Consider the following 14,072-nt stretch of genomic DNA (forward strand, 5'->3'; position numbering starts at 1 on the left):
ATGGTACACACACACACAGAGGCACAAAATTTCCTTGTTGACCTTAAGAAAAAATAATAAATAGTAAACCAACTGTGGTATAAGAGTGCCCTGAGGTTATTTTACTGATATTGCTATAAGCAAGACAAAAAAAATAAAATCAAATGCTTCAAATTAGTGTCTTGCACGTATGGCAAGACTTACCTGTGGGTGGCTAGACGCACTTTTAAGAACGATACCACTACAGGAAGGACTCAAATAAGGCAAGAACTTCGCAAACCAAACCACCAGAAATACTAAGCCTTTATTACAAAGAAAAAGGATTCCACAGAGGAGGCTGGCTTGCTTCCATGCATGCTGTCAGTCATATCCACCTGCCGAGGGTGGAGAAGTGCTTCTGCTAGATTCATTAATTCCCCAAGACACCATTAGGCTTTGTTCTTGGCTACAGGTGCATAGGCATTTTGGTTCAGCTGAATTACTTGCTGGAATTTTGTTGTCAGCATTGAATTGGCCAAAATAATGAACCAGGCTGTTGGACAAGCCAAACACTGCAAGGGAAGAAAAAAATAAAATAAATTCACACACTGGACACAGTTATCACTAAGAGAAGTCAAATGACTTGCTTTACATCCACATTGTAAATAATTTCACAGGCAGGGAGATGAATATGCTTGAGTCTTATCTTCACTTGGGGAGCAGGAAGAATGTTTGCTGAATCCTGTTATTGGAACGTGCAAGCACACGGTCACAAAGCCTGAAAGCCAGCAGAACTGGATTGAATTTATGTTATCTATTGTTGTTCGGGTTTTGAACAAAATTGATGGAGTATGAACCAGTTGAAGAATCCTGTTTGATCTGGAAATTTTCTGTTGACAGGCCAAAGGGGCGGAGAACCAAGTTCCCAAGATCCTTCAGTTTGCCTACAATGAAAAGGAGAGGTAACACGTTAAGTATTAACCAGAGGGAAATCTCCCATTGAATTACGCCCGACTACACAGTCCAGCTCTGCTCATTTACAACTATTAATTTAAGGTAAATGCTATGGAAATCTCTGCAGTTTATTGAATATTTAGGCTATTACATGAATTAAAAAAAAATAATTCCCAATTGTGATGTAGTTACTGTCAGCTTTGGGTCAGAAAACAGATGACCGTGCTGGTGCTGCATGGTTTGTCCATGGTTTGCCAGGCAGCCCTGAGGCAGAGCCAGTGGCTGCAGGCAGTCAGGGCTGTGTGGTTACCACTGTCCTGCCTCAGTTACCAGCCCTTGAGGCAGTTCAACAGCTCACAACAAAGCACTGCTCTCCCCTGTACTTGTGCTTGGATAGAACTCTGATAGCTGCCAGCATTCAATTTGCTAACAAAGTTCTCAGTTCTGGTCGCTCTTGATGCTGCTACAGCTCTAGAAACAAACCGGCCAGCTTCCTAGGCTACCAAAAGGAACAAAAAGCCCAAGTTCAAACTGCTCATTTGCAATTATTGAAAATCCTTCTCTAAATGCATACACTGATATAAAGAAATACAGAAGAAATTCAACCTTGCAACTGTGCTTGCACCTGCAAACTGAGCACTTCCCTCTGAAGCACACAGCTCTACAGCCATTTTGCCTGCAAAAAACCTCAGCATGACATCATGGGACATGACATCTTACCCGACTTCCAAACCCACACTTCCCCAGGACTGACCACTGTTAAGGGCTTTAAGCAATTAGTATTTAACAAGCATTGTTAACTATACATAGGGTATGAGAATTAATAAAATCTAAAGGCTTCTATCAATATATGTGTATCATAGATGTTTTCTGACTCTAGAAAATTAATCTTGCTACCACCTATAAAAGCAGAAGGGCAACAAAAGGACAGACTTTTATAAAAATTGTACTATATAGAGATGATAGAACAGATAAAATGCATAAAACTAAGCAAGAAGGAGAGGTTACAACTTCAATGTTAGCTAAACACAAGCTGAGCATCAGCAGGGCAAGAGAAAGGAGGAAGCTGGTCAGTTTTCCAAGAAAAACATTATCTTCTTCCTGGCTTCAATGCAAAATTGTAGGCTAATTTCCCAAAGAACAAACAGGAGAAGTTTTGACAAGCTGAAGCCTATCCTGTGTTTGCATCCACAGGCTACACACCAACCTTTCAAAAAGCCACCTACTTTTACTGGACCTTCAAGGCCATGGAGTATGTTCTGCTGGGAGTTTTGTGCATGCCCACAGCAGGGAAAAAGTGACAACGTCAACAGTTGGCACATGGGAAATCCAGTTAAGCAACTGAAGTAGTCACAGTCACGTAACTAAAATGTGCAAATGCCACACCTATTCCTACTTGCATGTGTGCTTTCTGCAAGCCATCTTAAGTCATGAGAAACATCTCTGTTACCCTAGTCATCTTTGTTTCTATTTCTACACTAACATACTGGAATCTAACTGCAAAGTCATAGGAACGCTGCTCATTTAGTTTCTTTGCTTCTCCTAAGTTCTTTTGTTTGTTTGAAAGCCCTGCTTCTGGCCAGCAGTGCAATGGTCACTGCTGCTGTTAAGCAAGTTTCCTCACTACAGTGAGCCAGACAGAATTCAGTTCAGGCTTTGCTGCCAAGCTGTTCTGAAGCAGTAGCTTCACAGCAGTGATAAAGTAGTATAGAAACATAAGAAGCAAAGCTGTATGTAAGTTCTTCACAGACAGCGACAAGCATTATTTAGGTTGCACAAAAGGAGTACAAACAGATCAAGAGATTTGCTTTGCATGATGCTGTAGGGCTGTGACCATACTCAAAACAGAAATCGTATCCAAGTCTGAACTTAGCCCATGGAAGTACAGCCCTTATCTCTTACAGTCTGGCAACTGTTCAAGTCAGGTTGGACACCATCACCATAAACCAAAATCACATTTTCCAAAGCTGAATGTGAGGCAGGGGGAGCTTTTTTGAATACATTCACAGAAAATACAAAAAAGAAACAATAGCTGGGGAAAAATGTAAAAAACTTATTCTAAGGAACAACTAAGTCCTGCTTAAAGAAACTAACAGCATTACTATGGTACTCCTACAAAGTAATTAAGATCTTGCAACAAAGTGCTGGTTCACAACTGGGTATCTTTCAGAGATTTGTGTAATTATTTTAAAGCAAGATTGATCCTAGAAAGTTAATGTGGAAATTCCATGGCCTTACCCAGCAAAAAAAGACAGCCTTGGCCTGCAGGAGCAGCTGTCCGTGAGAAAGAATTTTTCTTCAATTTGATCTTTTTTTCTGTGTGGATTAAGAGATGAGGTGGTCGAGTGGTCTGGCCAAAGTCATTGCAGTGAGTGGCTCAGCTGGGATTAGCTTCTTTCGACTGGTGGTGGTTGGTTTGGTTTTTTTTTAAGCTACACTCTGCTTAAGTGAACTATTAAGTTCATAATTTTATACTGCATCCTAAAAGCATTTTGGTTATAAAACTATAAAGTTGTTCATAGCATCTCTATGACTGGGATGAATAGTTCCTATTGTACTTCTAGACAAACACTTGGTCGTTGCTTAGCTTCAAGTCTGGGGTGAGAAGTGTCTTTATCTCCTGGTGGAAGAATCCTGGCATAGCTGGAGTCAGTCGTAAGCGTTCACAAGTTATCCAGGCACTGCAGCTGGCTCGGGAGCAGGCAGAGGGGTCTGCCTGCTGCAGGACACTGTGAAAGGGCTTTTCTAATTGGAGTTAGTACGATGGCTCTTTTCCGGTCATGTTAGAGCCAATAAATGCAGAACAACTGCCTTGGTATTTCTGCTTGCAGCTAGGCCAGCTCTCTGGGAGAAGCTAAAGACCACATGATATTTTAAAACTTTATTCCTCATCTTACTGTGATTGAATAATTAAAACAATACAGTCATAGGTCACCTTCCTGCTCTATCACTTCAATCCACGTACAGCAATGCCTTTTGATGCAGCCACATTTAATAAATTGTTAATGAAGCAGAAGAAAGCCTTGCGTTTTCCGGGAACTCAAGCCCAAAGCACTGCTCCTGCTGTCTTGGCGCACATAAACCCATCATTGTAGGAAAGCACTATTTCCTCCTCCTCCACTCTTCTTTCATCCCTAAATTAAGATCTGTAGTTAAGTCCAACCTTCCCCTCCCCCCAAAAGAAAGCTCTCTTAAAACAGAGACTGTGCTTGAAGGAAGGAAAAAGGCATGTGGAGCTGTGACTCAGCTGCAAAGAGTTCTCAGCAGTGAAACACTCATTTAGCCCCGAGCAGAGTCACATTCTCCTCTCTGACACTGTATTTTCATAGATCTTGCTCATATTTTAGAGAGCCTATGCCTACTTTTCACCTGGAATTCCAGCATGTTAAGTTTCTTTAGCAAAGCAGTGTTCAGAGGTTAACAAGAAAACTAACTGGCAAAAATCAATTTAGGGCTCAGAAGCCTGTGATTCATTACTCACCTAAGCTGCAGTGTAACACCCTGTTGCAAAAGGCAGATGCACAGAAAGATTTCTCGTTATTTACATTAAGATGTAACAGCCAAAGTTAATTGCTATTCAGTCTTTCTGGCAATAATTCTAGTAGAGTTGCTAGTGTCAACGTGGCGTTTGGAAGTTAAAAAGCTGGTTACAGTTTGTGTGAAGCATTTTTTTTTTTTAATAAAAGACAGATCTCTTGATGGGGTCTCATCTTTGTATAACTTTCTGTATTACCAACAACATTTCTTAAGCGATTAAAGAGCGAGGGCAAATCATTTTCCCTTCCCTAAATGATACCCTTCAGTATCAAAAAAACCCTAATTATTTAAGCACTAAGGCTAATAAATATCTTTGCTGATCTCAAGCAGCTAGAAAAAGCTCCTACTGACAGAGGCACCCAGATATGCTCTGATAAACCTTCCCGTTAATCACACTGATAACCAACCACTGTTTTCTGGAATGCACTTACTTATAAAACTTAAACTGAAAGTCCCAATAGCTTTTAATTAGATTTGGTAAAACCTGTGTGTCTAAGATGGGTTATACAGATTAGCACATGTTCCATCCCATTTTTTAATTTCTGATATAATTGGCTCCCCTGTAGCCACACCGAAAATTGTATTGTTGTCACAGCCCCCAAACTGCTGAACCTTGCTGAAGCTATTCCAAGCTTCCCCTCTTCTCAAAGGCAGCCAGTCCCAGTTATCACAATAATTATGGTTTCTCTAAACAAGACCAGCTTGTTGCACAATAGCTGGAAATCTCTGGCTTTAACATCAGAAGAGAAATAAAAAAGAACACAGAAAATGGTCGGTATACGTTCACACCCTGGGCAATTACTAAGGCAGAGGACACTCATGAAAGCACAAAGGGACAGAGCCGCTTGGATTTAAAAGCTACCTTCAAAGTGTCCTACAGGTTAAGCTTTCATTAATGTGAAACTTGGAGGTCAGTCTGTACTGAGCAAACTTCAGTGGCAAGTGGCAGCACTAACCTGCAAAGGCTGAATGGAAGATGTGAAAATGTAAATACCTCAGCTTTGGAGAAAGTTAGACCCTTGCAGAACACAAAGCAGAAATGAACTTGGTTTGACAACAAAACATGCTTTTTCATCAGTCACGTGCACTACCACTTGCAGGCAAGAATTCATAGTTAGGTCGTCTGGAAGAAAAATCCAGCCAAGAATGCGTACTGTGACTTATTTACACACAATGGCTTAAGAAGTGGTTTCAGCTTCTGATAAACTATGTGGTAATGAGCTGCAGCGCTGGAAAACAGGAAATGCACTTGGGGAAGGAGAAAGATGCACTCCATTTATCTTGCTTTGTTTGTACACAGCTCCAGTTTTCATGACAGTGTGTGCTAGTTGGCCATACCAGGACTACAGCAATCCAAAGAAATCTCTTGACCAACACACAATATCAAGTTTGTCTTCTTTCACTCCTCCCAGAACTCCCCTCGAATCCCCCTTCTTCAATTGCAAGGGTTTTTTCTTGACTTCAGACAGAACAGCAGCATTTTGTAAACCCTTGGGAAGTATTTCTTTTCCAGGCCTCCATCATCAGGTCCAAGACATCACTGCTCTCTCTCTTACCAACAAGATACAGGGAATTTTATAACACTTTAAAAAACTAGTCTGGTTACCGCCCATATTCCTAACTTAAAGTGTTCCATTAAGAGAATGTATTACAGAAAACCTCCTCAATTTGTATTACACTAGCGATCAGAAGCAGTGCTAAGAATAAAACACCACTTCTCCAACTGACACCATGGAATTTGGATGATACACGTGACAATTAATGTGAATCCTGCCACATGCAAAGGTTATGAATGAACACAGGATTAAATGCTGTACTACCACACTCTTACTCTGGTTTTCCTGGCTGTTTACAACAGTAAACGTCAGTGTATCTCCTTGCATGTCTGTAACATCATTGAGAAGGGATTCCTTTCTCGAGAATCTTGATATAAGCAGCCTGGACTGGTTCCCAAAAGACCAGTTCAGTTCTGAAATCCTAACTGCCACTCGATTAATACCTTTAAAAAGATCACATCTAAGCTTAAGTCCAAGCAAAACTTAGCAGTATAGAACTAGGTTTGTAATGACATTTACTGTTTCAGTATAGTCCCTTGTGATTAGTGAGGCCTTTTAGACACTGGCAACAATGGTGCAAAGGGAGAGTTCAAAAAAGATCAGGAACTGTTTTCATATTACTTTGTGTTGAAACCCATCCCATGTCCTACAAATGTGCATGATCCTTCTGGAGATTTTCTGCATTTGTCATTTATTTATAGCACTATCACACTTAACCTTCTTTATTTGTGGCTTGTTCCGAGTACAATGGCGAAAACAGAACCTGATGAAGTAAAGCTCTAGAAAACCTCACTGCAACTTTGCTAGGTCAAAGCAGGTGCAAAGCAAGAGCAAATCAGATCCACTGCACAGCAAGAAAACAAAAGCAAATTAAAGAAAAATATCAGCTTCAGCATAAGCCTTCAAAACAGTCTCTCTTCCTAGATATTTCAAGAATTGATGTTACAGTATGCAAGACAGACTGAGATTATTTAACCTGATTCTCTGCAGAATATCAAAACACTGTCTCCCTCTTTCCCATCTCAGTCCCTCAAAGCCTACTCATTTTGAAATAGCATTTCTACAATCACACCTAGAATGAGTAAACAGGCAAGTATTGAAAGGTTGGACTTGATGATCTTAGAGGTCTCTTCCAACCTTACTGATTGTTCTAGAATAATGTAACAGCTTAAAGAAAGCTATTTCTGAAACAGGTTAGGTACAGTTAGTTTCTCTATCTCACAATGTCATTTGTCCTTGCTCTTTTGTGTGCATTTTATTTTCTTAACAGCACATTTGTGTTATATAAAAATAAAAACTCATTTTAAAAAGTACCAGAATGTCAGATTGGCTTATGTAGCATCTGAACCTATAAGACTTAACAAACCCTGTTAAAGGAGACAGTAGACAATGTTGACAGCCATGTTTTTCTGAGCAAGAGGATCCCCCCAAAACTGTGAGTTTAACCCTAACACTGCGAGTGGTGCAAGTAAGTGCTTTACACTTAATATTACACATGAAAACCAGTCTTTCTTGGGCAATCTTATTTAACTACTTATGCTTTTGAAATACTCCAATCCAGTTAAGATATTATCCCAGCAATACCATACAACACAACGGGGAGGGCACACGCATTCAAATGAGTTCTAGTAATTAAATTCTTTTCTATGAACAAGCAGAGTCAATGGTATACTTTGGTACAGAACTGTAAAAAGTCAAGACACAATGAGCTACGCAGTTAGGAAATCTAACTTCACTCCTAGCAAGGCCAGACAGCTGTTGGTAACACGAGGTAGGTCTAATTCAGCCTCCACACAAACAGAACTGAAATGCTATATAAGTCAGGGTAAACATGAAGACTTGGAGGTCTATAGGTTGGAAGTGCTACAAAAAGAACCAAATTTATTTCTTCAGACACAAGATCAAACATGCTCAGTTATTACAGCTGGTCGACTTCTTTTACGAAAAGGTTTAGTGAAAACCCTGTGTTATCCCTTTCATGGGAATGTTTTCTTTGAAGGTTTACTTGCAGAGAGAAAGGGCAGAGCAGTTTGTCTGTTTCAAGCCATTTTCCCCTGCTTTTACATGCACCAATATTAAATTGTTTTAGAAGGTCTTTGTTTTACAAGATCCTGAGTATTTCTTTAAACTTAACTAATAGTCTTTTCTGCATGGGAAAATTATTTGGCTAGAACTTACTGCAGGTGAAACTAAGCAAGAGAGAACTACGAAGAAATCAGGAGTTTAGTTTAACACAGAACAAGTATTCCCTTTAAGATTTACCTTCTTTAAATTTCATACAAGAGATTCAACTCATGCATTTTTGGGTTTTTTTTAGTAGACTATGAAGATCATTATGCCAGTTATATGTAGATGCTACTTACCTAACATTTCTTTCTTTAATTTTTCATTCCGCTCTTCAATTTGTCCAGGTAATCGCTATGGAGAGAGACAAAAGCTGGAATCAGACCCATGCTTTCAGTAATACTGTAGGTTAAGCCTATGGAATTTCCATACACATACCCAGGATAAACTGTTTATGGTTTAAAAGGAATCCTTATGTCAAACCACATTTTCATCTTATTTTGGAAACCTGTAATTCATCCTATGACATCAGTTCACTTAGACAGTAAGTTGTCACTTGTAAGTGCAGGTTTCAAACAGACATACATTTTTACTGCTGAAAACCAGATCTGATCCGTTTGCTTGGAATTTCAACTAAATAGCTTACAGAATTGAAAAGACTTAATCTTAAGTATATTTTAGGCCTATTTCCTCTGCTGCATGCATTAAGTTTGGTAAGAGAGGCTAGAAGAACTAAACAAGCAGAGCATTTGATTTCTGGACATTAACACAGGTGTAATGAGGAAAACGTCCGTGAAGTCACTTCTCAGTGGCATCACACTTCAGGGAAACGTGCACAGTGAGAACACAGATCTTCTCAATACAAATATTTTATCAGAAGATCATTGAATTAATTATCTATGAGCTTCAGGACTAGTGCAGGATCTTACTACACAGTACCTGGCATAGCTCTAAGGAGAACAGGGTATTACAAATGCGGGCTGTGATTTGGCATTCACTGTGGGGAGGGAACTCCAACAGCTCATCCTGAGCAAGGTACAAGTCCCAGCAGCAGTTCATTAATGTGCTCTTTTTCCTTCTCCGAACTAGCATCAGTGTTAAAATCCATTGCACCATCACAAACAAACTTATCACGTGTTTCTAATGAGTATTAGGTAACTGCATGGTCCGTGCATTCCTAATGGTTTGAGATTCCCATTTATGCCTAGAACAGCTGTGACTCATCTTCCTTCCCTACACAGGACTGGTGTTTTCTGTATGATTGTAATGATAATTTTTATAGAGAACTCTATATTTACTACAAGTAAATTTACCACTGTATCATTTAAATTTTGCACTTTCTATAAATCAAATACAATATTAAAACACCATATTATGTCTTACAGTCAGTTTTTATACATCCTTTTCATATTTTTCAGAAGTACTATGTCAAGCTTTTATACTATGCTTATTACTGTACAATTCTGGCAGTTCAGCATGCAATTATGTGCATAGCTATGCTGTCTCTTCTTGTGGAGGTCATAGCAAATAAGAGAGATCTGCTGTAATGCTGCTATCAGTAAATTAATGACGGATGCAGACTATGGTAACAGGTGTGGAATTCACTCCTCATACACTTCTCTTGTGGTAATTGGCTTCTCAACATGGTTAAAAGAATTCGTTTCCTGATCTTGTTCCTTCCTGTCATTTACAGCTCCAGTCATCATGGATAGTTTTGTCATCCTGATACCATAGCCACAGTGAAATAAGATGTTCACCTCAAGAAAAAGGCCACTGACATGGCTGACGGGCTACTCCTCTCTTCTTCAATGCAGGATACACTGGTGAACACAGGCAAATACAGTTCATTTTCTATAGCAATGGAGAAGAGAGGTGGTATACCCCAGAAAAAAAGAAACCAAAAACCTAGTACTAAGGAACACGATGCAGATATACATGGATGGCTAAGCTTGAAACTAGCCCAGGCCCTGCACCACCACCAGTGAGCCAGATCTAATTAGCCCAGTCAGACCTCATCTGAGTCCTGCTGACCCAGAGGGGCTTATTAAGTTGGGTGCAGATCTGGACCTAAGCTGCCTGCATGAAAACATGTGTGGATATCCCCAGGCTCTAAATTCAGTTTGCATTGTGGCTGTGAGATTTGCTGGATCTTGGACGAGTTTGGCATACATAGTGTATCTCTCTCACATTTGGACATTAGGGTTTAGCAGGGAATAAAGACAAATCCTTCATCTGAAATAAAGACTCCATGTTTTGTCTGTCTGAATACGACTATTCCAAAGACTCAGCATTTCTTATTCTAATGTTAGTTATCTATAGAAAGGTGTCTGTAAGGACACTATTTATCTGATGTCTATGATACTTATCTCAAAGTACAGCTTCTTCTGGTAAATAAGTTCATCTGGCCTGCCAAGCCCTCAAAAGCGGTGTCGAAGCTAAAATTCACACAACACTTTTACACACCTGCTAAAAACGAAACCTAAAGATTGATACCATGTAATTAAACACTTTCTGGGAAAGTATTAATAGGGATTATTTGACCACAAAGCATTATAATTTCAAACTGTTTAATTTGGCATTGAAGATGTCATAAGCAACTAAAGTGACACTGGGATTTAAATCCAAACACAAGCACTGTTGTCCTGAAATAGAAACAGTACTGAAATTTTAGAGCAGCTACAAATCAGAAATCAAAGCAAAGGACTACTGTGGATTTAATATTTTTAAACTGTCATTTAACAAGATCATTAAAATCTCTAAAGCAGTACGGGAAATATTTTCTGTGTATAGGAAGAGAAAAGATTTGCACTAACAGTGAATGCAGATTTTCTTGATGCATCATTTGCATTACCAGTGAGGGGAAAAAAATGCTCTGATATTTCTGCTAAGAGCAATGCACTTAAATGACAATAAAGCAAAGCTTCTTAGTCTCCTACATATTGGACACATTAGCCAGATATGTGGAGTCAACATTACAGATAGAATTGGGTTCTGTTATGAAAATTAAAGATTTATTATGAATATTTTAGAAAGTATAAAACTGGCTGTTAGTATCTCCTTAACAATTTTTCAAGAAGGGAGATTTAAGCTTCAGTCTCAAAAGATTGTGTCTACCCTGAAACTTGACAAAGAACAGGACTAACTCAGGGCAGAACGTCCTACATCCCACAGCAGCGAAAATTGAGGGCATTTTGTACACAGTGTTCTGCACCACATGCGAGCCTAAATCCTCTCCCTAGTAAAATGAGGTCAAGGACCAGAAGGTATATGTAACAGTCAACCTCTGTACTTTCCAGCTACAAAAATGAAGAATAAATTACTGACCGTTCTAAAACATTCCTGAAAGATGGCCAGGAAGAACAGCAGCACTGTTTATCATTCTGTTCTCACTCAAATCTCTGCAAGTTACTGAGCAAGAGCTCTTTTGTGAGATTATTAGAGGCATACTCACAGAAAGTTGTGGTTTTGCAAGAGGTATAAAGAACTGTATCTGTCATCTCAGGGGGTTCCAATCGGCCAAAATATATGTATTTTCAACTCCTTACATTTTGTACCAAGTACTCACAGTGTTCCCAAATCTTAATCTGCGGAGTCCTGACTGGTGGTTCATAACAATCTGTCTGATCTTCACAGCTGTTCTTTGTATGACGAGCTGCTAAAATGCTCTCCTTTCACATGAATACTATTTTACCAAGTAACTGCGTAGATTATGCTCTGGAGCTCGTCTAATGCTAAAAAGCGACAAGCTACAGAATCTAAACCCCATAGTTTCCTTTAGAAACATCAGCAGACTCCTTGACCAAATTCCTGGATCAAATAAACCATAGTCTCAGCTAGGAGACTACAAACAAGGCCAACACAAATACTCTTTTCTAGACTCTGATGGACCCATCACATTCACTACCCATGCAGTAATCATGTTTGACAAGCTTGTCATTTATTAAGCCATTGCCAAGAGCTAGGTGATAAAGTGCTCTCCTGCTCTCAACCAGATGCATGCAACAAGCATCAGGGGGTTGTTTCACAGTACAGTAAACTGACCTTGTCAGTGGGTGTTGCCAAAAGGGATGGCCCCAATTCCTGCACTGCCTTGACCACGTCTTCTTTCCTTCTCACTAGCATTTGCAGTAGGACTTGTCTGACTGCAAAAAGCCAAGGCAACATTAAAGTACTTACTTTGGGGCTTTTTGGTTGCTGGCTTTTTTTGCTTGCTTGTTGCTGGTTTTCCCTTTAGCAGAGTTAGTTGTCTGCCAGACTTAGATATAAAGCCAGCCATCCCCTAGGGTCAGACATAAGCACCAGTGGCAGCACAAGGGAAGCAACTGGACAGCTTTGTAAGCAGCAGGCAGTTAGTAGATCAGTTTAGCTGTTTTGTGAAACCATACCTTTATCACTAATGGAGTTACACACTTAAGCAGAAAATTTTCCTGCCATCAGTGCATCTGATCTAGTCCCAAAAGTAGTAATTTCAGGCAAGGCTTCTTGTCTAATATGCCATAAAAGCAATTTCCAAACTGTCACGCAGCACGAAGAGGAAAAAAAACCCCAAAATTAAAAAAAAAAATCACTACTAATTATTATATTCCCAAATGGAGAGTTAAAACTATTAAACCTAAGCCTTTCAAAAATATTTCTGTGTCAACATATTCTAAGTGGTTTTAGAGATAATTTTGCAGGTGAAGCAATCTTTTTTTCCCTTTATGGGACAGAATACGTTGCAGGTTCACCGCAAATTCAAATTCAAAGCTGAATTAAGGTAATGACACCGTTTGAAAATTTAACCAGATCTAAATAAAGTCAAGTACTGCCATATGGACTTGAGTGCCCAACTAAGAATTGTGCCTTAAAATTGTATCGATTTACCTTAAAATGGAAGTAAAGAACAGTTTGGCTGCTGTTGTCCCTGCAGAAGATGGTCAGCTCTTTCTAGGCTCTCTGGTGCTAGGAAACCATTCACCTACCATGACCTGAAGCTCCCATGTCGATCAAAAGTGACCACCACTGTACTTTCTGTAGTGGCTGCCTTTCATTAGCACATGTTCCTTCAAAACCACAGGCCATCTACTCACATCTCTACCACATTTGTCCTTTCAACACAGCCTTCACAACCTCTTTTCAAAAATCAGAACAGCAAGCAGCCTGGAAGAGGAGCTTTCTGCACAAAATACACTTCCCTTCTTGCTACCCTTGTGAAAAGACCCTCTGAACTTGTCAAATCCACAGCTATTTTCAACACTGAGCATTCACATACTAAATATCACTAGAAAAATCACTTCCTGCTGGTATGTTACACAAAGAGTTACTTAAAACCTCAAATCAGCGGGCTGTGGCAGTGACTTTAAATCCCCATTGAGTAGGGATTATTTACATGTTAGACTGGGGTTTCAGGAAGTTCCAGGGGTTTACCTTTTTTCATTTAAGCTGACACATCCTAAAAGCTGAGGAAACTTTTGAAGCATTTCCTTACACTTACAGAGATACAGTAAGAATTGTTTAAACCATAAGTATTTGTAATTTGATTAAAAGCGGACAGTGCATCAGGAGGTGCCTTTTTCTTCAAGTGAACGGCTAAGTCTTTGAAGACTAATAGCAGAGTTCAGTCGCTCTTAGTAAAACAACTCAAAGTTGCCAATAAACACACAAGGCATAGCAAAGAACAAGAACAGTAAACAGCTACATAAACTAAATTATCAAGCAAAAGCAGCTACAAACGTATGTGCCAACTGATAGAATCCTGTCTCTGCCATTCTCAAAGTTATACAATCGTCAAAAAAGCAATTATTTTATAATTATGCCATAAAGGCATTCAACTGCAAATTTACCAATCAGAAAAATAATTCTACTGAAAGAAAAACAGAGTCCCACTAACTAAACAGCCAGCAACAACCGTATCATAGGGTGCTTGTATTCTGATCTCCACGCTGCAGAGCCTTATTGAAATGATGGCTGCTAAGATGCAGCAGTGGTTCAGGCAACCTTTTCTACTTCACGCATAAATACAAT

At 39.4% G+C, this 14,072-nt stretch overlaps 1 protein-coding gene across 1 annotated transcript in view; it reads right to left on the minus strand.

The window, feature by feature from the left end:
- Nucleotides 1-263: 263 nt before the first annotated feature.
- The window catches only part of TTC1 (tetratricopeptide repeat domain 1), a 31,236-nt gene continuing 17,427 nt past the window's right edge, over nt 264-14,072 (minus strand). The window contains 2 exon segments of the mRNA XM_010184602.1: nt 264-902; nt 8,369-8,423. Of these exon segments, the coding sequence (XP_010182904.1) occupies nt 769-902; nt 8,369-8,423 (189 nt within the window). The 3' untranslated portion in view covers nt 264-768.

The sequence above is a fragment of the Mesitornis unicolor genome, unplaced genomic scaffold (assembly GCF_000695765.1).
Source record: "Mesitornis unicolor isolate BGI_N332 unplaced genomic scaffold, ASM69576v1 scaffold3780, whole genome shotgun sequence".
Taxonomy (NCBI): domain Eukaryota; kingdom Metazoa; phylum Chordata; class Aves; order Mesitornithiformes; family Mesitornithidae; genus Mesitornis; species Mesitornis unicolor.